Source organism: Salvia hispanica, chromosome 4, assembly GCF_029641045.1.
Source record: "Salvia hispanica isolate PSC_SH4W2 chromosome 4, Shi_PSC_v1, whole genome shotgun sequence".
NCBI classification, from domain to species: Eukaryota; Viridiplantae; Streptophyta; class Magnoliopsida; order Lamiales; family Lamiaceae; genus Salvia; species Salvia hispanica.
Window position 1 is genome coordinate 36,998,307 of NC_142695.1, and position 27,061 is coordinate 37,025,367.

The following is a 27,061-nucleotide window of genomic DNA, read 5'->3' on the forward strand; positions in this document are numbered from 1 at the left end:
ATCTAAGAGTGAACTACAAAATTGGCCCCTACGTATGACAAGTCGAACGCTAGAGGTACCCATGTTTAAAAAAATGCATTGTAAGCCTTTACGTATGGGTATAATATCATTTGAAACCCTTTTTCACTATTTTGAGTCTTTTATACCCTTTTACCCTCACTTTTAACCTATATGTAATTCCAAGGATGTTTTAGTCTTTCTCATTTTTATTACTATGGAGTACTATGTTTATTTTATATTAAAATATTATTTTCATTATCCATAAATATTGTAAATTTAATTAGATTGACAAATTAAAATACTTATCAATAGTTAACACAAGAATGATTTATGTATTAATTTTAGTTAGATATGTTTTTGTAATATTAATTTTTTAAATAAAACTGTAATATTAATTTTTTAAATAATTTTTTAATTAGATATGTTTTTAAATAAAAACATAAATCATTCTTACGATAACTATTTATAAGTATTTTAATTTATCAATCTAATTAAATTTACAATATTTGTGGATTAAATGAAAATAATATTTTAATATAAAATAAATATAGTAAATAATAATAATAATAATAATAATAATAATAATGAGAAAGACTAAAATATCCTTGGAATTACATTTAAGATAAAAGTGAGGGTAAAAGGGTATAAAAGACTCAAAATAGTGAAAAAGGGTCTAAAATAATATTATATCTATACGTAGATGCTTACAATGCATTTTTTTAAACATGGGTACCTCTAGCGTTCGACTTGTCATACCTAGAGGCCAATTTTGTAGTTCACTCTAAATCTAAATTGATGTACTAATCTCATTTATATATAGAGAGTATAATAATTTTTTGCATATTCTCATATATTCTGAAAAATGCTCTCTCTGTTATTGATATATTAAAATAAGTTAGTAAAAGTTAATGTGCTTCCATATGAATATAATTGGACTTCATCTACTACTAAATTATGGATGCTCTCAAGTTGCGAAAAGCCAAGGTTGCATGGTAGTTGATGCACCAATAAAGACATGCCTTGATCAAAGTGAAGATGAGAATGAAGCAAAAAGGGCCACCCACAGGCTTAAATGTTTCGTAAATAGAGGAGTCAAACACATCAATAATATGATTCGTTAAATTTGTTGCAGTTGCAGACCCCCTTGCTTCCCTTTGTTCGACATTATTAACTACTTTTGACTAGTTTCTATGAATTTGCTCCTTTATCTTTTTTAGTGAATAAATAATGGCAGACAACTTTGTACATTAACAACACCACAAAATCAAAGCTCCTGTTTTAATACCACAAATCACACAAACTGAAGAATGTCATAGATGATAGTGTCACAAGATCTCTTTCTAGGTACCTACAGCCTCGCTCCTTTGCTAAACAATACCAGCTCCTCCTCTACTCTGATGTCATCTCCGATCACTGAAACCCAAGTTTCGGTGATTTTCTCCAAGTTCCCATTTGATATGTCAGCAACAGTGAAGGCTCGTAGAGTGCCTGATGCAACGCCTTGTTCATTGCTGCTAATTGTTTTAACCCTTGGAACAATGGCTCCATTGAGGTACACGATGTTGTCATCCTCAACCACTATCATTTTCCGAAGACCATTTCCAGAGGTGAGCTGTTTATGCATGTGACCAAACGCTACCAGCTTGATTGACAATTTGGTGGTCTCTTTTAGTTGGGATATTGCATGTGCCAAATCTATTTTTTGTCATCACAGACTAATTCAGCGTGGAAATATCATACGTGTAGGGAATATGACAACGGGGAGTTAAGAATGCAAGAAACAAACATAAAACCTAACTAGTAGAGAATCAGAATTACCAGGGTCACCGAAATCACCACCTCCAGGTATCCAATCTTTTCCGCATATATCATCCATATTGGAACCTAAGCCTGCGTGAATTACCTGTGAATTTAATATAAAGCAACTCTTTGACATCATGTGAAAAAACAGATTTTGCCCATAAATTTACTACACCTGTTGGCCCATTATGAGCAAGAAATATAACTGAATGATCAGCAGGAGTTCCTACAGCAGCTTGATAAATCCGCTCCGCACTTCCATCCATATCATGTATGCCATATCTAGGGATACAATTGCAATGTGGACAGAAGGAATTAGGTAAGGTCAAGATGAGAGAACGGCGTGCTAAATATGCCTATAGGATACATCTTAAATATATTTGACCTAATAATTAATTAATTAGCAAATTAATTAGACAAAATAAAAGGTAGATATTACCTGAACTACAGAGAACACATAGCTTCCTATTCATCAATTGGTTCTATATGCATAACATTATAAGAAAGAAGAAAGTATTCCTGACTAGAATAAATTTCAATAAATCGCTCGAAAAGCAAATGGGCTTCTATAAAAGGATGGTGCGAATTGCATAGGTGAAGAATAAATTTGAGAAGTGGCACAGACGGACTACTGACCTAGCAGTAAGAAGTTTTTTCCGGAACACCTGTGGTCCACCACAAGAAAACGGCCGTCCACCAACTACACTCAACTTCAGATTTGAAAAATCCATACGACGGTAGCCAACATGCTCATCACCAAGGCTGGTTCACAAATATTTTAAACATAAATTGTTGAAAGTGCGGCAATTTCAACATCTCAAATAATATGGCAAAAGAAAATATGTGGAACATGTAATTCTACAAATTCTAACTTATAAGACTTACCATTCAAGCTGCAGTTGAACAGCATCTTTTTCCCTGCATTAAGAATTGATGCATTTAGAAAAGGTAAATAATTTATACAGGATGATTACAATAATACAATCCCAAATCAGTTTCACACGAAAGTGTAGAATAGAATATAAGAGGGAGTCAACCCTTTACCTTTGACCATGGTTTTGTGTTAAGTTAGGGCTTCCTATCTTATATGCTTATCATACAATGATGAAGGTAAATATTCACCACAGATACCAGTCAAATTTGCAATTTACATGTATTCACTTAATGATAGGATGGATGCAAACAAAGTGAGAAGATTTCCAAGAGATAGCGGCAATCAAGCAGAGCAGATACATGATGTAGGAGCAGGCTAATCATGTTTCTAAGCCATAAGACTAAATTGAATCCTGTTTAAACTCATCTTGTTTCCCCATTAAAAAATGAAATATTCTTTCTAATCACAGCATATGTGTTGAGTATCTGTCAAAATTATTACCATCTTAGAATCGCAAGCATTTCATCCAGGCATCCTAACAAGAAAGAACATAACACAATTTTATAGAAGATGAAGGGGTATTAATCTTAGTTCAGAGAACAGAAAATAACTAATCTAAAGTATCCACTAGCTGAGTTCAATGGTTGAGAGACATAAACTCCATGATATTAAAGTCCCTGCAGAGCTCTGCTCAATATAGTGTCTGGATCCTTTAGAACATATGAGTATACTAATTGATAAACATGCACTTTCGAATGAAAAGAGTACCAAAACGTGGCAATACTTTAAGAAATATGCCCAAGGGATAGTCCTGCAGTAAGTGCTCACCTATCTCATCAGGACTTCACTAGGATAGTTCTCAGTCAGGGTAAATGTTCAACCGGGGGGGGGGGGGGATTCAAATGCCACAAGTCGGTATCAATACTGGTCTCTATATGATAATATGGTTTATGCTTGATTGCTAATTCTCTAGAAATCAATATGATTCCTAATATCAATCTTGAGTTGTAACACCTATTCCACAAGTAAAGAGTACTGAAAAATCATTAAATATTTGGTTCAGAAAATTTTATCCTTTCAAAACTGGAGGACAAGGAAGTTTAAGATTGAGTGAGACAAACTATTCAAAAGCAATGTTTACTAGCATGAAACATATGGGAGCACCACAAATTGAGCAAATTTTTTGCTTTTCATCTAAGTAGACTGCTAGTGTAGGTGGACTCTGAAGATGATACATGGATGGTCGGCAGATCTCAGAGCATGATGCATGTCCATATCGTAATTGATCATCCAACTTAGTGGGTGTTTGGTTGAGCTTATAAACTCTTTATAATACTATATAATGCTTGGAAGCATCATAAAGGTTTCAGCTATTCTTTGAAAAGATATAATATACCTCAAAATAGGAGGTTAGGAGATTAAAGTTAATTTGAATAAAATAAGAGAACACTAATTTTTGACAAAAAGAAAAAATATTAACAAAGCCCCTATGTTTTAGTCATCCAAATTACAGTATTAAGCTAAATTATACATATACTATGGTAACTGATCTTCAAAATAAGACTTGACATCTAATAAGTTCAAAATGACATCTTATACGACAAAGGAGCACATAAGCTTTTAGGAAAAGGCTTAGCCAGACACCTTCTTAGTATTTTACACTCCGTTCCAGAAAAAGACAGATTCTCAACATTAACATGGTAGACGGTTAGAAGCACATGTTCTTGAACCATCCAACCACCATGTGGAACCCACCCAGAAAAGGAAAATGTAGAGTGATTCTGACTTAATCATGGTAAACAATTGCAATAAATCTATTTCAGGGATTTCATTCATCATTTAAGCTAACCTTGCAGAGAACTTCTGGGTGTTCCAGGCATCATGGTTACCCAAAATGACTGCTTTTGCAAAATCAACATTTGAAATACTTTTAACAAGTTCAACATTCTCATTGCCAAAATCACCTGAGAAAAATCCCACAGCATAAGCGAACCAACAGGATCTAAGGTACCCTCAAATTAATCTAGATAAATGCAGGATGAGATGACTCAGCTCAGCTGGCATGCCCATCAACAAACAGCCTGACTAGAGAGTGAAGAAGAGATCACCTGCCTGTGAACAGCACAAGATCCGGCTGCATTTCCCAGAAACACTTATTACAAGAAGAAATCCAGAGAGTACACAAAGATTAAAACAAACTGCGAAGGGTGTAGCCAAGTCACTTTTATTTAATGAGAAAAGAAACTTTCAATAATTGCAAGAAAAAAATGTTACATAGGAACAAGGGAAGACACACAACAAAAGAACACTGAGAAGATAAAAGTGTACTGTTCCACATCCAGTTGAATCCTCTTCCCATACCTCATAAACAGATTCCTCTGAGTTCCCAAAAGTTATTATTATTTCCTAAGCACAGGGAGCAACAAAGAGTGGGGACTATCACTTCCCACGATAACTGTCCCATTTAACTGATGAAAGTTCCAAGTTTTTATGAGAACAAATCATGGAAAGTACCCAATCAATCAGAACAAACACTTTTCACTCCTTTTACCGAACTTTTTCTCAATTTAATAAGTAAATCGCAATTCCAACAAGAATCTGCTGATAACTTTCTCCTGATCAACAAATCACAGAGAATGCAAAATTTGCCTCACTCAAATAAGAAATCATTTCATTTTATCGACAGCTATTCATCAATTAGATTAAAAAAGAGAGTACCGATAAATTGATCACATAAAGAAGTAATAGCGAGATAATAAACCTTCAACAGTTGCAGAGCTTTGGTATCCTCTTCGAAGCTCCAATCATCATGCTTCGAGTTCAAATTAGAGGGGGAAAAGAGTAAGCAATCGTTTTCAAAAGTTAAAAAAATCAATCACAGAGAAGTGGAGAGGGATTACGACGTCGCCGACGACGGCGATGCGGCAGGAGGAAGGCATAGGAAGGTTGCAGCAACAGAAGGTAGAGGCCTGCGGAGGGGAGATTCCACAGCGAAACAGTGGCGCGTGTAACCACGTGCAATCGCTGAGCAATAACATGTGTGTATTTTTTTCACACCCTTCATATTCACGCCTCTCTTTACTGTAGAGGCCACATTCGGTAATTCGCATCTTTACAATTATATTATGGTTTATTGATCAATTAATCACATTAATTTTTAGGTGACATTTGAGCACATAGCAATAACCAACGGAATAGAATTATTTAGAGCATATTTCGACAGTCAAAACACCTTAAAATTTAAAAAGAAAAGCACGACTCTCTATCTTTTATGAAATTAAACAACCACAATTAATTCTATTAAGCCCAAATGAATGCATGCAATACAGCCTGATTTCTGCACTTGAGATCTCCCTGGATCAGAAGCATCAAAATCCCTGTATATGTAGAAAGGAAATAAATAATAAAGAGGTTGAGCTACTAATGAATCATATCATATTAATAATTAATAAATGTATTAGTACCTCTTATTTATTTTGAAAAGGTGGTTGACCAAGCTTTTGAGTAGTCACTCCTAAGAATGCAGAATTATTATTGAGAAGAAAACAAAGAAAAATGACATATACAAATGAGACGTTACCAATACCATTACCAATATTATCACGAATATTTTGTCGTTTTGCTACATATTTATCATCGAGTGGCACCGGCGGTTGAAAAGAGAACTGCGACAGCTTCATCTTATCTTCTACATACGTTGGATTACCTTCCAAATACCTAAATTAATTAAGCATTGCAAATTGAATTCCACAATTACAATTATGCAAAATGTTGATTCATCTAATTATGCACATCAAAGAGAAAATAGAACGACCTTCTGAGTTCAACCATAGAACGTAGCCTCTTGTTTGATGGAGAAACATAATACCTATGAATAAATATAATAATAATAATAATAAATAAATAAAATCAATCTCAAACAAACCAAAAAAAGGGGGGACTGACACATCAGCAAACTTAGTGCCGCCTTCAGCCCTAATCCTTAAAATGCGCTGCCACGTGGGAGGAGTCTGAGGAATGTTGGGCTTGTCCATGGCCCACCTGAGGTTGCTGTCATCCTGGTTAACATCGGATTCATGGCGGCATGAAATGAGGGGGCGCCACTCTCGAGCTCTCTCGCATTCAAACATCTGTTCGCCCAATTTAGCCCTAATCTCCTCGTATTTGTGTTTGGAGGGGATGAGTCTCCACTTGGAACATAAACCGCATCTAACTGCGTACAGCTTCACCGATTCCCACACCTTCTTTGCTTGCACCGCATCTGTTTCTTCCATTGCACTAATCAAATTATTCATTGCCGCCTACTTGATATGCATGTATTTATGGGGCTAATTAAGTCGTATATTATTTCCCCAAATATGCTTGTGTGTTGTGTCGTTACACATTCAATTCTATTAATTACCGAGATTAATACACCTTTGATTTCATGGTATTATGGAGATTAATGATATTTGGTGTTTGCCAAAACAGAACAAACAAACATGAAAGAGAAGAAGAAAATAGCACATGCATACATAGAGAAAATTAATATAGAAAATCAATTTTTTTGTTGAGAATATGTAACTAATATTCCATATAAAATACTAGAGAAAAGGGTGATAGGGTCCAAACTTGAAATAATTATAGTATTCAGTTTGTTGTAATCACACGATAAGATTATTAGTACGATCTCAAAGTAAAGAGTTAAAGATTAAATTTCCATTAATTTTTATGTTGGAATCTCGCTGACTTGCAAGTTGGCGACTCGCAGGGATGACGCAAGAATTCAGAATGGGCCAGCGAGTCACTGAGTTGCAACCTAGCGACTAGCAGCGGATAAGTTCGATTCAATTTCGGATTTCTACCTATTTAACACACCTCCAAAAGCACACACACGTCCTAAGCTTTATAACTTCGTCGCAGAGCAAGATGAAGGAACTTTAATCAATGATTTGAAGACTTCCAACCGTCCAGCTTTCTCCATGACATCCATTCTCTAGTTGTTCATGTTTTTATTGTTTTCAACCGAATATTTTGCTAGATTACCTATGAACAAGAGTAGCTAAAAACCTTTGTATGGTTTTGGTGAAGGCTACAAGTTTATGTTTTGATTTATGCAATTGAACCTTTTTACCTAGTTCTTATGATTGTGTTGATTGTTCTTATGCTTTTATTGTTCTTTTGCTTAATCAACATGAAAACTATGCTTGTTTAGCTAAATTAATCAAGAGATAGTTAGCTTTAAATGGCTAAGGGAACGAGCATCACTTAAATTATCTAAACTCGAGAGAGGGGATCCTTTATGAGGGGTTTGGGACCGGGAGTTTAAGGAGATAGAGTCTAATCTATTGGAAGGAGATTTTGTAATTACTACCTCCATCCTATTCATGATGTTCATATTTCCTTTTAAGTTTGTCCCACCCAAGAAGTCCACTTTCTATATTTGGAAATAATCTCTCTCTTCCTCTCTCTTATCTCCTCATTAAAAAATATAACCACATTTTTCTTACTACTTACTCCACATAACAACTTCTAAAATCCCATGTTACTTAAGAATGTGGACATCTTGAGTGAGAGTGAGACGGAGGGAGTAAAATTTAATCTACTAAATAAGTGCATTAGAGAGAGAGGTTATCCTAGGATCGCGACTTTCCTTGTAATCCTAGAGACACAAAGTAGGTAATAGGTTTAGTTAATTGAATCAAGACAAAGACTTCTCCATTACTTCCAAAAGCTATGCTTCTTCTGCATATTTTATCACAACCAAATTATCTTTTGCTTTGTTTTACTTTAATTGCTTTAGTTAGTAATTTTAGAATCATAAAACAAACCTCCTTCTGTCGTCTAGATGTTGAACGATTATAATTCGAGGTACTGAAGTGCTAATTAGTCCATGTGAACATGATACTCTGGCTTGCTTTTACTACAATATCTTACCTTCATACACTTGCATAGTATAGCTTGCACACAGTTAAGCGAGGTGAGTCACCTACTTAAAACTAAAACGAAAGAATGATTTTGATCTAATTAGACCTCTAACTCGTTAAATGTCGTCCGTGAATATGATATTGTAAATTAATTGGAAGCGCTGACATTAGAAATTAATAGGAAGAAGGCATTGTTCTTTTGAGAAGTTTACAATGATACTTTAATCAAATGCATGACTCAAATCCAAATGGATGGAACAACTAAAAGCTTATGCAGAGATCTATTTAAATTGAAGGACGCGTTAATAATTTTGTGTATCCAATTAGATTACAATGAAATGATGCAACTATATATATATGTAGGTTTGAAAGTTTCTTAAGTTAAAGTTGAACGCGGCTTTAAAATATCACAATTGATTTATAAACAATATGGAAGCCTGGTGAAAGAAGTCTTCAACATTGGTAATGCTGGATCAACTTCAAAAGAAACTTTCAAACGCATCTATCCAAAAAAGGACGTAAGATGTAAACACGTCTCTCTCTCCACAGACAAGCTTATGCATATAGCAATCATAACCCACACAAAGTTAGCTACTTAGCTTCCAACTCCAGATATGGCAGCATCGATCAAAGGCGTGTATTACCCTTCATGGTCTAACATGGACCCCTCCTCCATCAAAACTAAGCATTACACTCACATCTTCTACGCATTTCTCAATCCAAACAACTCCACCTTCCAATTCCAAATAGACCAAACCCAAGCTCCACTGCTTCGCAACTTCACCTCCACTCTCCGTGCAGCCAATCCTCCCCTCACCACACTCTTCTCTGTTGGCGGCGCTTCCGAGGGCACCGCCATCTTCTCCCGTCTCGCCTCCAACCGTTCCTCACGCGCAGCTTTCATTCACTCCAGCATACAAGTCGCAAGAACATTCGGGTTTCTTATCTCATCTTTGTTAACGGAGTAGTAATTATGTATGTATTGACTCTAAAATTCAGGTTTGTTGCCCAACAGATTTGATGGAGTAGATTTGGATTGGGAGTTCCCTCAAACTCGCACGGAAATGGAAAACTTGGGATACCTGTTGGACGAGTGGCGCGCGGCGGTGCAGAGGGAGGCGGCCAACACAAGGCGGAGGCCGCTCCTCCTCACAGCCGCGGTGTACTACTCGGCCGTGTTCTCCTGGGGTGAGCCGCGGGCGTTCCCGGCGGCCTCGATGAGCAGGAATCTGGACTTGATCAACGTCATGAACTACGACTACCACGGCTCGTGGAACACGTCCTTCACCGGCGCCCATTCGGCCATGAGCACGAGCGACGGGCTCGGGTCGTGGATCCGGGCCGGGGTGCCTCGCAGCAAGCTGGTCATGGGGCTGCCCCTTTATGGGAGGACGTGGAAGCTCAGGGACCGTAGGGTCCACGGTGTGGGTGCTGCGGCTGTGGGCGCGGGGCCCGGCAGTGATGAGCCAGGCATGCTGACTTATGCTGAGGTGCTGGAATTTAATAGGACTAAGAACGCGATGGTCGTGCATGACGTGGCGACGGAGTCGATGTACTCCGTGGCGGGTGATAATTGGGTGGGATACGATGATGAGAGGACTGTGACTGCCAAGATTGCTTATGCTAAGAACCTTGGTATTCGTGGCTACTTCTTTTGGGCTATTGATGGTGATTACCATTGGACCATCTCCAAAAGAGGTCATCTCTAAACTACAAGCATCATTGATTTAAATTTAAATATAGTCAAGTTTGAGCTAACTTTTTCTTGTTATGTTGTGTTTTGCAGCTTCAGAACAGTGGCGTCCCTGAAATCAAAGTGAAATGCATCATGATGGGTACTTTGGAATAAGGTCGACTGTATTTTGTTTCATAACATCTACTAGTACTATTTTGTTTCATAAGGTCTTTGCATCTTTGTTCTTTTTTTTCCCTGTATTCAGTTGATGACCAGTATATATATAAATTGATTGTGTGTATTACATGTTTTAGTAAGATCATCACCAAGCACCCAAAAGAGATATAGCCTCTGAACCCTTAAGCCCAAAAGAAAATACTTTATGGAGTATTTTTTCAATATGATCTGACACAACAGTCAGAAAAGAGATTCTATTTTCATTTAACTATTATTACTGCTGCATGGATCATAAGACTTTCACTTATTAAATACAAATTCGGTATAATTCAACAGAAAAAAAGAACTAATATTATTATTTACACTTTAAAAAAAAATGTATTTCCTCCATCCCACTCTACATTGAACATTTTCTACTTGCCACGTGATTTTACATTTTTTATTTTGTAAATTGAGCAGATAATGGTAAAATAAGAGAAAAGATAAATTGAAGATAATGATATTCTCATTATAGGAAATGCATTAATTAGAGTGAAACATTAAAAAAGGAGAATAAGCAAACATATCTATTACATTTTGACAACATGTATAGTTAATATGAAAACATCAGTAATATAAAATAATTAATCCATAATTTAATATTCAATAAAACAATTGTAGTTTATAAGTTTTGAAAAACAAAAACATGATTATAAATAATTAGGAAAAATAACTTAGAATGATAACAACAAACTAGTGTTCACAAGTTTTAAAAAACTTTCTTTCTAAATAACATTAATAGGGGAATCACTACTGCTATCAACATCATATTTACAAATTAAAATCTTCAAAAATGGCTTAAGAGTGAATTTTCTATACCAAATTTACGCATAAAATCATAGATAAGATTAATAAAACAATATAAGAAATATCCACCGAGCAATCTTTTGTTGTAATTACTCCCTCCTGTGGCCATGTCGCCATTCATTATCCCATTTTTGAATAATGAAAATTTTAAAAAAATTGTTTGACTTTATCAGAATTGAGTTCAAGTGATTTCTTCACAATAATTTGAGATTATCAACAAATCAAATGAATAAAGTATTAATAAAACTAAACGGAGTTCATAAATATATAATTCCGAAAAATACAATAAAATACTTTAGATCAATAAAAAAACTCACCCACACTTTATTATATTGAATTTAAAATTATATAAAATTAATTACTAAATAGTAACAAAATTTTATAACAAATAAAGACAATTAGTAAGTAATGTTTAAAATTTTCTAGCATATGTGTATCACTGATACATGGAGTATATCTTCTTTTACATATATCTTGAAGAGACTGTTCAGTGTTCAGATCTCAAAATATTTCTCTTCAGTTTTGATCTGAATTTTTTTTAGCACTAACATGAATTTTAGAGTAGTATTCATGAAATGGCTTTCACATGAAGTTTGTAAAATAGAAAATTTAGAATTCTCTACAACAAAAACAAAATATCGCGTTCAGCTTCTTTACCAAAAAAAGACAAATATCGCATTTTAACAATATACACAATGACCATCGGTTTGAAATATATGCGAAATAATCAATATACAGCTAAAATAACCAAAAGATAAAGACTTCACCATAGAAAAATAAAATGATTAACTACAAAACAAAAAAAAGGGGTCAAAATCTTTTGATGATTGAAGTTGAACATGATAGAAAGATGCGGCAGATGCAAATATTCTATATATTTTATAGTCATGAAATCAGAAATTAAAGAAAGTTGGAAATATTGACATCCTATTATTTCACTATAAAAACTATCCACAAATGTATGGGATTATTGCAATAATGACAAGTAAAAATATTGTATTCCACGGATACAAATGGTATCATACATAGATTTTTCGTAAAATTACATAAATTCTCCATTCAAAAACATATAAAGGTACTAGAGAAAATCAATATAGAAAATCGATTTTTCAGTTGAGAATATGTAACTAATATTCCATATAAAAATAATAGAGAAAAGGAAAGGATGATATGATCAAAACTTGAAATAATTATATTCAATTTGTTTGCATAATGATATAGTTACAGGAGTTGCAGGATACCAGATTTGGAAGCTAAGAAAATTATATTTTAGATTTTATTTATTTTCTAGTTAATAGAATTAGTAGATGGAAAAATATTAGGAGTAATTATTTTTCTTTCTATAAATTAGGTTTTCCTATTTTGCTTATTTTTCTTTTAGTTATTTTTTTTCTAGTTGTATTTTTCATAAGTTTAGGATTTCCCTTTGCCTATATAAAAGCTTCATTGTTGAATTTAAAAGACTGACTTTTGAATATTAATTTTACGTTGAGTTTTTATACTCTGAAGTTCTCAATTAGTTGAGTTCTTTATCTACCAGTTTAGTCATTCTCATACGTTTTTGCATCATTCTGCATCACATAAGCTAATAGTATATACAATTACAAGATTATTAGTACGAGCTCAAAGTAAAGAGTTAAGATTAAATTTCTATTAATTTTTGTGTTGTAGTCTGTTGATTAGATTATTTCGTAGATTAATAGATAAATTCTCCATTCAAAACTTGCTACAAACACTATGAAAAAAACATAACTTTTCTTCTCATATTTATAAAATTATTTCCTTTGTTCCTCATTATATGTCCAACTTTGACCCGAGTTTTAAGAAATAATGAAAAAAGTGGATGGAAAACAGTTAGTGAAATATGAGTCATATTTATTTTATAATAAAATACTCCTATAAATTAAATGAGATAGTGAAATTTAGTGTCTATTATTAAAAATAGTACTAGTAATAGTAAAGCGAGACACTTAATAAGAGACATTCCAAAATGAAAAATTGGGATATTAAATCGGGGGATATGGAGGGAATACAATATAAAAACAAGATTCATACCACTATTTTTTTTTTACTATTTCTGTACAATTTTTAAAGTAGTTTGAATTAAAGTGAGACATTTGTTTATGGACGATAAATATATTTATTGATTTGGTGCCTGAATTTGAAGAAAATAATACTAATGAGTAATGAACACAATCCTCATATGATTAACTGACCCGTGTTCTATAAGGGGCTTTACTTATGCAAAATGAAATAATGATATTTGATTCATAGGAGTCTAAAAGATATTTAAGGGCATGTTTGATATGATAGAGTGGAATGAGGGTGGAATGGAATGGAGGTTGGAATGGAATGGAGATATGAATGAATGTCAATTTCCTTGGATTTCCTTTGCATTTTTATCCATTCACTCATTCATTCCATCACACCAAGCAAATGAATAAAATGGAAGTAGGAATCACATTCCATTCCATCATAACAAAAAGCCCCTTAATGACGTCCGTGAATATGGCATTGGAAATTAATTGGAAAAGGCCGCTTTATAAGACATTGAAAGCGCTTATAATGATACTCTAGTCAAATGACTCAAATCCAAATCAATGGAACAACTAAAAGCTTATATAGCAATCAATTTATATTCAAGGATGTGTGATTAATTTTGTCTATCCAAATAGATTATATCGAATTGCAACAACTATATATATGTTCGTATGTAAGATTCTTCAATTCCAACAAATAAGTCAAAAGTTTGAGTAAACTTTAGAAATTTCCATGCGGCTTAAAAATATCCCAAATCCCAATTGATCTATAAACAAAAGGGACGGCTGGTGAAAGAAATATTCAACCTTGGTGATGCATATTATAAAATTGGTCCTTCACAAAATACTAACCGAAACTTACAAATGCATCTATCCAAAATAGGACGTAAAAATAATCACATATTGTAAACAACTCCTCTCTCTTTCTCAGCACAGACGTGATATATACAGATAGCCATAGCCATAACACTCACAACCAAAGAAAGCTTCCAAGTCCTAAAAATGGCAGCAGCCCGGAAAAGGATCGTGGTAGCGTGTGTGTGCGCAGCATTGTTGATGACTCTCGCAGTCTCATCGCCTTCGTGCATTCCCGTCAAAGGGGTGTATTTCCCTGAATGGTCTAACGTGGACCCTTCCTCCGTCGAAACCAAGCTTTACACTCACATCTTCTACGCTTTTGTCACTCCACACAGCGACACCTTCCAATTCCAAATAGACCAAACTCGAGCTCCACTGCTTCTCAACTTCACCTCCACCATCCATGCCGCCAACCCTCCCCTTATCACACTCTTCTCTGTTGGTGGCGCTGCTGAGGGCACCGCCTTCTTCTCCCGTCTCGCCTCCAACTCTTCCTCGCGCGCAGCTTTCATCCACTCCAGCATACAAGTCGCACGAAAATTCGGGTTTCTTATCTCATCTTTAATTACTTTTGTTTTACTTCAGGTTAATTAGCCTTTAAATCATGAAGTTTGGTCAAATTCTAGTCTGTCACAAAATTGGAATGTTAAATCGTTTTGAACATTATCAAAAAACCACATTTTGTAGTATATAAAAGGAACAATTGAAAAAAATTGAACGTTATGATTTACTAATATTTTAATTTAAAAAGAATTTGACTAAACTTCATAATTTAAAGGATGAGTGGCCCTAAAATTCATTTTGTTGTTTGAACAGATTTGATGGAGTAGATTTGGATTGGGAATTCCCTGAAACTCCAACGGATATGGAAAATTTGGGATACCTTTTGGACGAGTGGCGTGCGGAGGTGCAAAAGGAGGCGGCCGCCACAGGACGGCCGCCGCTCCTCCTCACGGCCGCGGTGTACTACTCTGCGGACACGTTCCTCGATGGCATGGCGCGGGCGTACCCGGCGGCCTCGGTGAGCAGGAACCTGGACTTGATCAACGTCATGAACTACGACTACCACGGCGCGTGGAACAAGTCCGTCACCGGCGCGCAGGCAGCCCTGTTCGACCCGAGCAGCAACCTGAGCACGAGCTATGGGCTCGGGTCGTGGGTCCGGGCTGGGGTGCCTCGCAGCAAGCTGGTCATGGGGCTGCCCCTTTATGGGAGGACGTGGAAGCTCAGGGACCGCGGGGTCCACGGTGTGGGCATGGCCGCGGTCGACGTGGGGCCCGGCTGGAACGGGACGGGTGTGCTGACTTATGCTGAGGTGGTAGAGTTTAATAAGGCCAACAAGGCAAAGGTCGTATATGACGTGGCGACGGTGTCGGTGTACTCCGTGGCAGGTGATTATTGGGTGGGGTATGATGATAAGAAGACTGTGGCTGCCAAGATTGGTTATGCTAAAGCACTTGGTCTGCGTGGCTATTTCTTTTGGGCTATTAATGGTGATTATAAGTCTACCATTTCTAAAACAGGTAATGTCTAAACTAAACTACTATAGCCATTATGTTACCACTCTTTCTTTTTCATTGATTCAAAGTTAATTGAACTAATTTTTTCTTGCTATGGTGTGTTTTGCAGCTTCAAAACTGTGGCGTCTCTGAAATTGAAGTTGAAATGCATAGAGTCATGGTTTTGGAATGAAGTTGATTGTATTTTGTTTCATAAGATCGATTATATTACCTAGAATTATTTCTTAGATTTTCTTGCATTTTAATTTTAATTTCAGTTGATAACCAATGTTTATATAAATTGATCACTTTCAAATTTGATACGTCATCACCAGGTACCCAATAGGAATAGCCGCTGAACCCCTTAGCTAGACATGGCCACGGTTCAAAAACCGCCGGTTCCGATTCAGAACCGCCGGTTCCGGTTCGTCGAATGCTTGAACCGTAACCGGCCCGGATACCGGTTATCCGGTTCCGGTTTAACCGCCGGTTTTTCAGCGGTTCCGGCGGTTCCGGGCCGGTTCCGGTTCTTATTATTATTATTATTATTATTATTTTTTTATTTAAATCTTGTAGTTAAAGCTTTTAAATTCTATAGTAAAATCCAAAGAGACTTTGAAAACGGTCGAAAATCGCCGGTTTTCTGACCGAACCGCCGGTTTGTGTCAGAAAACCGCCGGTTTCTGACCGAAAATCGGCAGTTTCCGACACCTTTTCAGACCCTACGCTGCAACCCTACGCCTACGCCTGCAACCCTAGCCCTGAACCGTCGGGAACCGGCGGTTTTGTGTCAGAAACCGGCGATTTTCCAACACAAACCGGCATTTTTCCGACCGTTTTCAGCCCTACGCCTGCAACCCTAGGAACCTACCGGCGACGGCTACATTTTCCCGGTTAACCGGCGGTTCCCATGTGATAGTGGTGGAATCCTATGCTCAACAAATAACTTCTATATATTTACCTATATGCTTCACAAAAATTACACACAAATCCTCTCACAATTATTGAGCCAACTAACCCTAAAAAATGTCATCAAGTTCTAGTTTCGAAGCTTCCAATCTTCTTGAAGACAATGAATGGCAAGAAAAATTGTTGAACAAAATCAACAACTCTGTCTTCACAACCTACAACCCAGACGGTTAGAGCTAGAAGGATATACATTGAAAGGAAACACGAGGAGGGACATGATACTATTTTCGAGCAGTACTTTGCTGAAGATCCAATATGTCTTCCACATTTTTTCCGAACAAGGTATCGCATGCGAAAACCTTTATTCAAAAAAATAATGAACAAGCTCGTCGAGACCGACAACTTTTTTGAGCAAAAGTGTGATGCTACTAGTCAGTTTGGTATTTCTGCAATTCAGAAATGTACAACAACGATGAGGATGTTGGTCTACGGGACGACGACCGACTTGCATGATGAATATTTGAGAATGAGCGCACAACTCATTCACAAATCTCTCATCAAGTTCGTTGAAGGTGTAATTTCTAACTTTGATGATGAGTATTTGCGAAAGCCCACTAAAGAAGACTTGGCAAGACTTCTGCATATTGGAGAACAACGTGGGTTTCCAGGCATGTTGGGTAGAATTAATTGCATGCATTGGGAGTGAAAAATTGTCCCACTTCATGGGCTGGACAATATCCTGGAAGAAGCGAGAGTCCGACAATCATCTTGGAAGCAGTAGCATCTCAAGATCTATGGATCTGACATTTTTTTTTTGGGAACTCCAGGTTCGAGAAATGATATTAATGTGCTCAATCAATCTCCTGTCTTTGATGATATTTTGGAAGATCGAGCAATTACATATTAAATGGCTACGAAAAAATATGGGGTATTATCTTAATGATGACATATATCATCAATGGGCGGCATTTGTCAAATCTATTCCAAGTCCACAAACGATGAAGCACAAGTTGTTTACTCAACATCAAGAGTCCTCACGAAAAGATGTTGAGCGAGCTTTTGGTGTTTTGCAAACTCGTTTTACTTTTATCAAATGTCCATGTCTTGTTTGGGATCGTGATATTATGGGAAAAATAATGATTGCTTGCATAATCTTGCACAATATGATAGTGGAAGACGAATGAAGCACGTATTCTAACTATTGTGATCTAGCAGAATTTATTCAAGATCGACTTGGAAAAAGTAGTTGTGAGAATAAAGATGGAGATGAAAATAATAATTTCATATATTCTACGAATACAATTGCGAGTCTAGCTACTTACATGAAAAATAAAGCCCAACTTCTAAGCAGAGAAGCTCACAAAGCTCTGCTAAACGATTTGGTTGAGCATATATGAGAAAAATTCGGTAATTGCAATTGAATGTCTAGTTTTCATCTTATAAATATATAATAGTGTGGTTGGATGGTCATTGATAAACCATGAAAATAGGTGTGGTTGGGTTGGATGAATATCGATGATGTGGAAGATGATGTGTATGTGATGGAAATTAATTAAATATTGAAAAAGTGGATGGTTGGGTTGACTTAGGTTGGATGGTTGCTGATAAACATGGTCTAAGAAGCGCGAAATTGAATTTGACCGTTGGTCAGTGCAACCAACCTTCTTACCCTTTGGAATTGAGTTTAGTTTTTATTTTGAACTAATAAAGAGGTCTTTACCGTTGCTCAAACCCTCTGAATCACTCTTTGCTTTGAATTTCAAAAGGTGGGAATTGTAAGTAATTCTTGCATTTTGAAATTATAAATAATTGTAATTTGATTTGTGGTTTGCGCAGATTGTCAATGGCGTCAATGGGCTGGGTGAACTGATCATGATGTTTTCGAATAGAGATGAATGGAGAGAGTCAAAGTTCTTCATGTTTCTGGTGACCAGCATGCATTCCTTCACAGTGAAGTTGTTAGAGATAGTGGTTAAGAGTAACAAGGAAAAGGAAAGAGAGAGTGCTTCATCAGTCATTACTAATTTCATTGATGTAGACCAGTATGGCCAATTGTACGGCACAGACGTACAATGAGGAGTATGGACGTATTCTTCAACAGTGCTCTCAAGTTTATGCAAACCAAGAATGGAAGTTCACAGAGGTCATGGCGAATGCGTTTGCAGATATAGACAAACACCGTGAGTTCATATTCTACTTCACAACAGCTTGTCTTCCAATGATTTCTCTTCAAGAACAGAAGCTATTCACCAAAATGTATGGGGAGTCATACATGAAAACAAGGTATATGCTACACACTTTAACTGTTTTCAATGCTATGATAGATCATTTTAGCATTCTTTATGACTCTGAGGATGAGAATGCTCATAAATTGGGAGAAATTGTTTGCTTGTTCTCAGGCCTTTCCTTCTTCCCATGTGAATTTAGGACTCTTCTATTTTACTATGCCATATTCTGCAATATAATTGCAAGAGTAACAAAATTAGGTGCCAATGATTTGGGTCGAGATTGACTTCCTTCATCTTTTCAAGTGTCTTCAAAATCTCCAAGAAAGGTGATTTCTGGTTTATTTCACTGTCACAAAGATGCATACCAAGTGCTTTGTGGGAAATAATTGCAAAGTTTTCAACTTCTTTTAACACTCCACATACTCACCAATAGTTATATTGCAATATACACATTTTCCCTAGTTACTGAGGTAACAACAAGAGAAAATTCCACACTATCAAGTCATCAACCAACAAATCCTCAAGCATCGGTCCAAAATGGTTCAAACTAGGGTTGGGTCGATACGGTATATTGTACCGAAAATTTTGTATCGTTATCGTATAAAAAAATCGATATAAATGAATTTTATATCGTTACCGTATTGAAAGTTTCTGTATACCGAAATTTTAGTATGGATAATATCTATACCGTTACCGTATCAAAATTTCAGTATATCGTACCAAACTTCGGTAAACCGTTCTGAACGTATATCGAAATTAAATGGATATCTCTTTATGATTTTAGGGTTTCAAATAAATATTTTTTGAATATATAAATAAATTAAATGGATATCTATTTATGATTTTAAACTTTTAATCTTAAAAAAAGTTATATTATTATTATTATCATAATCAGTCGACACGGTATGTATCGATAATTCAATATGTATTGATTTTCCATATATTTTGGTATACCAATAATACACTCGGATTTTGCACTATTTTATGGCCTTTATTTGGTCCGTTTTTAATGTTAAAATCTTAATTCATGTCCATATTTTGTATGTTTTATCCATTTTGGCATTTTGACGTGATTTTTGAGAAATGTGCATATTTGAACCCAAAATGATAGCTAACCGTCGAAGCTGGAAATCTGGAGCATTCGAGACGCCCAGCGGTCCGCTGCAACACCTACAACGGACCGCTACTGACTCCAATCTATGTTTTTAGATTATTCTATCATGTGTAATTAAATTTATAGGATTCTAGGGATGTGTTAGTAGCGACTTTGGTTATACAATTCCGTTTTCTATTTAATATATGTTTTGTTTTTACTTTGTTTCTTCCCTAAGTTGTTAGATAATGCTTCACATTTGAGTGACACATTCTGTAATGAATTAATATAACTTGTTACATAATCGTGAGAGGAGGTTGGCGAGTTAGGTCCACTTACTAGACACTACAATTAGCTTCCCTTAAAACGACATTGTTAATTGAGAGTGAGGACTTTTCAAGGGTCTTAGGAGCTTTTAGGAGTTACGGATCTAGGATTGACAACCCTAGTGACACTAATCTACGCTTGTGCCGCATGGGAAAAACTTATGTGACTCGTTCTATCGAAGTAATAACTGTGCTAGGGTATTGTAGTAGGAATTTGTATAACCATAACTGTGAACACACATCCCTAGAATTCTCTTATCTCTCATATTTTATCTCTTTGTTTTACTTGCAATTAGTTGTTTACTTGCTTTAAATTATTTTTATTTTCAAAAATTCTAAAATCTTTCGGTTTTCCAAATAGTGAAAGAGGCTTAGTAGGAGGTAGCCAATTTGTGATTATTTTTCCTGTGTTCGATATCCGGTATTGACCTTTAACTATGTACTCTATATACTTGCAGGTTTATTTAGGGCTAATAAAAAGTGCATCAACCAATAATATCGATATATATCGTATATTCGATATAAAACGCTATAGCGTGGTACAAGAAAATTCATATCGTTATCGTATCGAAAGCTTACAAAACGATATTGTATCATACCGGAAATTCGATATTTTTCAGTACGATACGATCGATATACCGTTTTTCCATTATATTTCAATCACTCATTAGCAATGTGTTTAGTCTTGCTAATTGCATAGTAAAATTAGTCTTTGATTTAGTATTAAAAATTCATACAACATGCAAATCTAGACTTGAGAATGCAACTTTCAATTCATAATGGAAAAACACAAGCAAAATCAAACAAAAAGTTCAAAACAATGGGCATAATGCATACTTGAAACTGAAACAGTATCACAGAATAGAAAATTAAAAGACGACAATTAAAAGCAAAATGAACGTCAAACATGCACAGTTGTGATTCGGTGTTCGATTGTGTGCGTCGAGTAGCTGATTTGGCGCGTCGATGGCTTCTGCGATGGAGGGAAGGACAGAGAGAGAGGACGAAGATTAGTGGTGGCTTTTGGCAGAGACATTAGAGCAGAGATAGACCGATGGGATGGTGACAGAGGTCTTTACCACAGAGGGGAGAGCGGCGGCAGAGTGAAGAGGCCTGGTGCAAAGGAGATATAGAGACTGACGATGGAAGAAAGTTTTTTCAGCATTGACTAATTGATGGAAATTGAGGGGATTCGTTAATTTTGGGAAATTTATATTCTTTATACTTAATATTTCATAATTTTAAGTGGTTAAATTCACGCGAAAATTGTTTTGATTGTAATTTAGTGGAGTAGTTAATTTCCGAGCACTCACAACCGGTGGCATATCCTGTATTAGAAAATAGAAGGGGCGGAATTGTCATTGCACTTCATTCCCGATGTCACAAAAACATGGTTCATAGGAATTGTCATTTTTTTGATAGACTGTATTTTCATGTTTGAGCATCGTGCATATCAGGGAAACATTATTGCTTCAATGATTGAATATCATTCGTTGGTGGCATTAAAGCATTAGTATAGTACCCCAAGACTCGCCCCCAAAATCCGCCATAACCCATATTCCTCTGCCATGTAAGCATTTCAAATTTCAGTCGCAACACCTACAATAGCGCCTGCACCAAATTCAGTTCCAAAATATTCCTACGCCACAACTTATTTCACCTTTTTTAAAATCTTGTGTTATCAATAAAGTAAAATAGCAATATAACATCAAAAAATACTTAATATCCCCTTCGTCCCATAAAAATATGGACAATTGTTATGGCATAAGAATTAAGAAAAAATTGGTAAAGTAAGAGAGATGAGGAAAATGGTAGTTAAAGTAGTGTTAGTGGACAATGAGAGTAGTGTTTAATGGTGTTATAAGTTGTAGATAAGTTGATGTGTAGGAACAATAAATTGGGATAACTTTCCAAAAATGGAATGCACATATTTTTGTGGAACAAACGAAAAGGAAAATGCACATATTTTTATGAGACACATGGAGTATTAAAAAAAAGTTACAAAAGGAAAAAACACATAGGGACCAAAAAACCTAGTAGAATAAAGAAAAAAAGGCACATCAATTATATCCTAAATTCCCAATTGTGTGCTAAGGTTGTTGATCATTTGAGAGAGATGAATGAGATGAGAAGAGATTGGGATAGAGGGTGATGAAATGGGGTGAAATGATATATTTATAGAGTAAAAAAATTCTAATTAAATTTGAATAAAATTTGGATCCAGGGCGGTTCCCACTGTGCCACCCCACAATAACGTCGTGGTGCCCTCCTCGGCCTTCCACCTGCAATAGGGCCCCAAAAAACCGCCAACACAGCTAGTCGGTTATGGAGCCCTATTATGAATGCCTTTAGGTGTAAATATGACATGCTTAGATAAATATACAATTTCTCCTTATATTGACCAAACACTTTTAGAGAAAGAGAGATATCAAAACCGCTCAATTTATTTACATTCTTAATATCTACTAAAATATTCTATTTCAATATATCGGCCTAAGATAACATCGGACGATATGAAACATAACACATTTTCTCCCTCTTAATAATTTTACTTACTTTAATTCAAGTTCAAATACAATATTATTACCCAATATAGTAAAATAATATTAATTGTCCGTTCAGTCACAAATTACGAGTAATCCGAGATTTCCTCTTTAATTTATTATTTCTCGTGTTAAAATTATAAATATCTATTAATTAATTTAAGTCTGCCATTTGACATGAATTAATTAATACTCCCATCTTTTTTCAATTAATTAATTTATTGGCGGACGGACGAAAAAAAAGAAAAAAAAGGGACATTTAGAGCGTCTACAATGGTGGGCAATCTCCCAAGTTCGTCCTCATTTGATGATAGACCGACCATTGCAGCTCGTCGGACGATCGTGGACAAAGGGTCACCCGACCGTCGTCCGTCTCCTCGTCCGCCCAGTATAGGAGCACGAACGATAATAAAAAAAATTTAATTCTGTTTTTAACTATAAAAATAAACTTTTAATTATAAAAACTCGATTTTTAAATTAAAATAAAAAAACTATAATTTCACAATGATGCATACTAAAAGACGGATCCATGAATTAGTGAAAGAATATAGTATTTTGTAGAATATAATCCTTCACACTAAATGAGCAAGTTTTGCATTGCTTGAATAAACCTTTTATAGATAGGTTTTGAACTCCAACTTTCATTGTGACTTCGATGTGGGATAAACAGTAGTTTAATAGAAAGGTTTTCAACTCCAAGTTTATTTGTGATTTCGACGGGGGACAAATAGTTTTACACTTAAAAGAGAATTTTTGTTGCTTTATGTAAAACTTTGTTTGATTTCAATATATCCCCTCATTTGGCTCATGACGTTGCATGCATGTGTACGTATGGTATATGGCATCATATATCCATGCATGCAACAATACCCTCCCCTTAAGGTTCCTTGTCCCCAAGGAACCATGAAAACCATTCTTTTATCACGTCAATGGGCTGGCCGAAACTGATCATGATGTTTTCGGATAGTGAGGAATGGAGAAAGTCAAAGTTTTTTAAGTTTCTGGTGGGACCGGCATGCCTTCCCTTCACACTGAAGTTGCTGGAGATAGTGGTTGAGAGTAACGAGGAAAAGAAAAGAGAGAGTGTTGCATCAATCATTACTAACTTCATTGATATAGATTAGTATGGCCTATTGTACGACGCAGACCGTGTTGTGCAAAAGTACAATGAGAATTATGGATGTATTCTTCAACAGTGCGCTGTCTTTCGTAATATGTCTCTCAAGTTGATGCAAGAGGCATCTCTGAAGGTGATATTGGTTGAGCCCAAATGTAGAGTGCTTGTCATGTTGGATTGGTGTTGGCTTCTCTTTATGCAAACTAAGAATGGATGGAGTTCACAGAGATCAATTGTTGGCCAAAATTGATCATTATGTTTTCGGATATAAAAGAATGGAGGGAGTCAAAGTTTTTCAAGTTACTGGTGGGACCCACATGCTTCTCTTCACATTGAAGTTTCTAGTGGAATCCGGTTGAAATTGTATGATTCTTTCTATTCTTGTTCTTTAGAAATTTTCTTTAAAATTATATTGGAAGAGTATTATAGTTTAAAGGAAATATTTGAGAGGATAATTGGTGGAAATGATTTAGAAGATGGTTATGTGAACAAACTAAGAAATATTTTACTTTCAAACTTCTCAACTTGTACAAAATGATACAACTCACCTATAATTATAGACACTCCTTACGTATTCTAGAATTATCTACTCTATTCTTTTAGGTTTTATGTACATCGATTTTTCTCTACCAAAATCTAAATATTAGACTAGATAATATCTATATCCTAGATAATTCTATAGCTAGCTATTCTACTATAATTATCTAGATATTCATAATACTTAACTCTAGAGAATTTTATTACATAATACTCACTCCGTCCCATAAAAATATGTGCATTTAAAATGACACGAGAATTAATGTATAATAGGTAAAGTAGAAGACAAGATGAGAATTGTAGTTAAAATAGTGTTAGTAGATAGTGAAGGGGTTGGCAGCGGAAGCGCAAGCATAAATCGATTACATAATAATCCTGATCTATTTAGCAGATTATTTAGACAAATTCTATTCGCGTAATTATCACATGTATCATGCTCATAACTCAAATAAATCATGCTTTAAATTAATCAAAACCTAAAACATGCTTCTCTACGGTTTAGCTATTATACCTTGATGATTCTCCAAAGAATCGAAGATAGCTAGCGCCTTCTCCACGTGAAGATCTTTAGTACAAAACCATGGATCTTCTGTCTGGTTCCCGGACTGTAAACTGATATCAGGGTGGGCTGATCTCACCAGTATACTAGGACTTAAATAAAGAAGACGGAAATCCTTTCCCACGAAGGAGAAAAATCGTCCCTCTTCTATCTAGAGAGGGGGACGAATTTTTTTAATAAAAACAAGTGTATTTTGTGTCTCCTTTATTCTCCTATTTATATTAAGTCACATATTGGGCCCAGACAGGGATCTATGGAAGGTTTTGGATATGTGCTCCTCTAATTAGCTTTTTACTAATTAAATTAAACCCAATTTAATATAAGCATATAATTGGAATATTACGAGCAGCCACTACAGAAGTAATATTGCACTCCCTATCCAAATCCGAAATTATAAGTACTTCGGGTTTCCATTGCTTGATATTTATTTCTCGCGCTTAAGATAGAAACATCCATTAATTAATTATTGTCTGCTATGGACGTAATTAATTAATACCTTATTTATTCCAAGAGTGGACTCAGTAAGAAATTCTTATTTATTATTCATAGAGTAATCAAACTCCAACTAGCTAGGTTCCGAATAATAAAACCTTATTTCAAGCTCCTCTTGAGGATGTTATCAAACGAGACTCACCTTGCGCACGATTCAACATAATAGCAATCCTAGCACCGCTAGATATTAATCACCACTGCCCAATATACCAGCTTATTGGGTTGTGAAAAACCGGCACCATTTGGTAAGTCAAAGTAGTGCATAATCAATACCGTATGCTCAATGCTAACGTACATTGATTAAGAAACAATAATTTACAAGACCTCGTCTTTCAGTAGATAGCATAAAGACTGTCTCGCTGTTAGATCCATTCAGTGCTATACCATACCAACGTCATCTTATTTCAGTAAGGCTTAGAAATAATCGGACTGACATTGCAACCTTTCACGATAGGTAGTCTAAGCCTATCTAGGTTGTGAAATTCTTCTTTTTCTTTGTTCAGAACTGACCGTGTTACCTTAAAGTGAACGACGCCCACAACCGGTCTACTAAAATAAAGACTTAGACTTTGTTAAGTTACTTATACATTTAAATATGTAATAAACATCCATTAAATATAAAACATAACAACATTATGACAAAAATAATTTGTTTATTCCTTTGGAAAATAAAATAAGAGTTTTAACAGTATTCAATCACTCGAAAGGTAATTTCTAGTATACAAACTCTAACAGATAGTAGGACCCACATTATTATTAATGTTTAATGAGTTGTAAATGGTGGGATAGTGATATAAGTTGTAAATAAATTAATGTATATAGATAATAAGTTGGTAGAACTTTCCATAAATGAAAATACTCATATTTTTATGGGAAAGATGAAAATGGAAAATGCATATATTTTTATGAGACAATAGGAGTATCTAAATTTAGATAATATCTTGATATTGCTACCACTTAATGTCTAGATATTTCTTTACAATAATCAAGATTATTTTTTACTTTTATTCCAACACTCCCTCGACATGAACCTCTTGATTTGAAACATATGCTTTGGTGTAGTGGAAGTGGGTGTCGTTTTTTTGCTTTGGTTGTGAAACACTGGATTTTTGGATAGCACTTGTTATCCATTCAAATAGTTTTTGGATCATTTTGTGGCCACCCTAGCTCTGTTAATAATTTTCTGAACCAAATCGCATGGCAAACACAGAAGGTGGCAACCACACATTCACCTTCGCAGGTTGGTAATGTGACATTGTGCTACTTCTTAGGGCATCCGCAATGCGGCATGACAGCAGCTCGGGCCAGCGGCGAGCCTACGTTGCGGGTGGATCGGCTCTTGGAGATGCTCGCTGGAGATGCCCCTCCCCCCCTGTGGTGCATTGTGGTGTCATCATTTAAATAAAAAAAAAGAAATTAATTAGACACCCGGAGGCCCTTTAAGTATGTCAATACTTGGAGTATTGTTCGGAATATCGATAGGTGGGTGGGTAGCATCCAGTCCAACACGGGCTCGAGATTGAAACAGACGAAGCACACGACGGGTGGCTAGTACTAATCAAGTGGCGGCATCGGCGATGGTG

The 27,061-nt window shown here is 35.6% G+C and overlaps 4 protein-coding genes across 5 annotated transcripts; 2 read left to right on the forward strand and 2 right to left on the reverse strand.

The window, feature by feature from the left end:
• Positions 1 to 1,261: 1,261 nt before the first annotated feature.
• On the reverse strand, positions 1,262 to 5,734 carry LOC125194182 (Calcineurin-like metallo-phosphoesterase superfamily protein). 2 transcript variants are annotated; one of them, XM_048092256.2, is made up of 9 exons: positions 5,575 to 5,734; positions 5,436 to 5,486; positions 4,787 to 4,808; positions 4,524 to 4,638; positions 2,686 to 2,718; positions 2,437 to 2,562; positions 1,976 to 2,082; positions 1,819 to 1,890; positions 1,262 to 1,695 (listed from the first exon to the last, which is right to left on the reverse strand). In XM_048092256.2, exons 1-9 carry the CDS (start codon positions 5,710 to 5,712, stop codon positions 1,349 to 1,351), a joined length of 1,011 nt encoding a protein of 336 aa, XP_047948213.2. In that variant the 5' UTR covers positions 5,713 to 5,734; the 3' UTR covers positions 1,262 to 1,348. The 2 variants fall into 2 exon arrangements, with proteins under 2 accessions (XP_047948213.2, XP_088913458.1); XM_089057332.1 differs by having other exon boundaries at positions 4,787 to 4,872; positions 5,575 to 5,593.
• Positions 5,735 to 5,783: 49 nt separating this feature from the next.
• On the reverse strand, positions 5,784 to 6,963 carry LOC125194186 (methyl-CpG-binding domain-containing protein 2-like). The gene is made up of 5 exons (XM_048092263.2): positions 6,620 to 6,963; positions 6,489 to 6,542; positions 6,267 to 6,391; positions 6,139 to 6,188; positions 5,784 to 6,051 (listed from the first exon to the last, which is right to left on the reverse strand). Exons 1-4 carry the CDS (start codon positions 6,946 to 6,948, stop codon positions 6,142 to 6,144), a joined length of 555 nt encoding a protein of 184 aa, XP_047948220.1. The 5' UTR covers positions 6,949 to 6,963; the 3' UTR covers positions 5,784 to 6,051; positions 6,139 to 6,141.
• Positions 6,964 to 9,153: 2,190 nt separating this feature from the next.
• Positions 9,154 to 10,523, forward strand: LOC125194185 (class V chitinase CHIT5b-like). The gene is made up of 3 exons (XM_048092260.2): positions 9,154 to 9,517; positions 9,596 to 10,278; positions 10,367 to 10,523. The coding sequence occupies exons 1-3, from the start codon at positions 9,195 to 9,197 to the stop codon at positions 10,387 to 10,389; spliced, it is 1,029 nt and encodes a 342-aa protein (XP_047948217.1). The 5' UTR covers positions 9,154 to 9,194; the 3' UTR covers positions 10,390 to 10,523.
• A 3,763-nt stretch (positions 10,524 to 14,286) lies between these two features.
• LOC125194184 (nod factor hydrolase protein 1-like) lies at positions 14,287 to 15,997 on the forward strand. The gene is made up of 3 exons (XM_048092259.2): positions 14,287 to 14,720; positions 14,992 to 15,698; positions 15,805 to 15,997. Exons 1-3 carry the CDS (start codon positions 14,320 to 14,322, stop codon positions 15,825 to 15,827), a joined length of 1,131 nt encoding a protein of 376 aa, XP_047948216.1. The 5' UTR covers positions 14,287 to 14,319; the 3' UTR covers positions 15,828 to 15,997.
• The last annotated feature ends 11,064 nt before the right edge of the window (positions 15,998 to 27,061 follow it).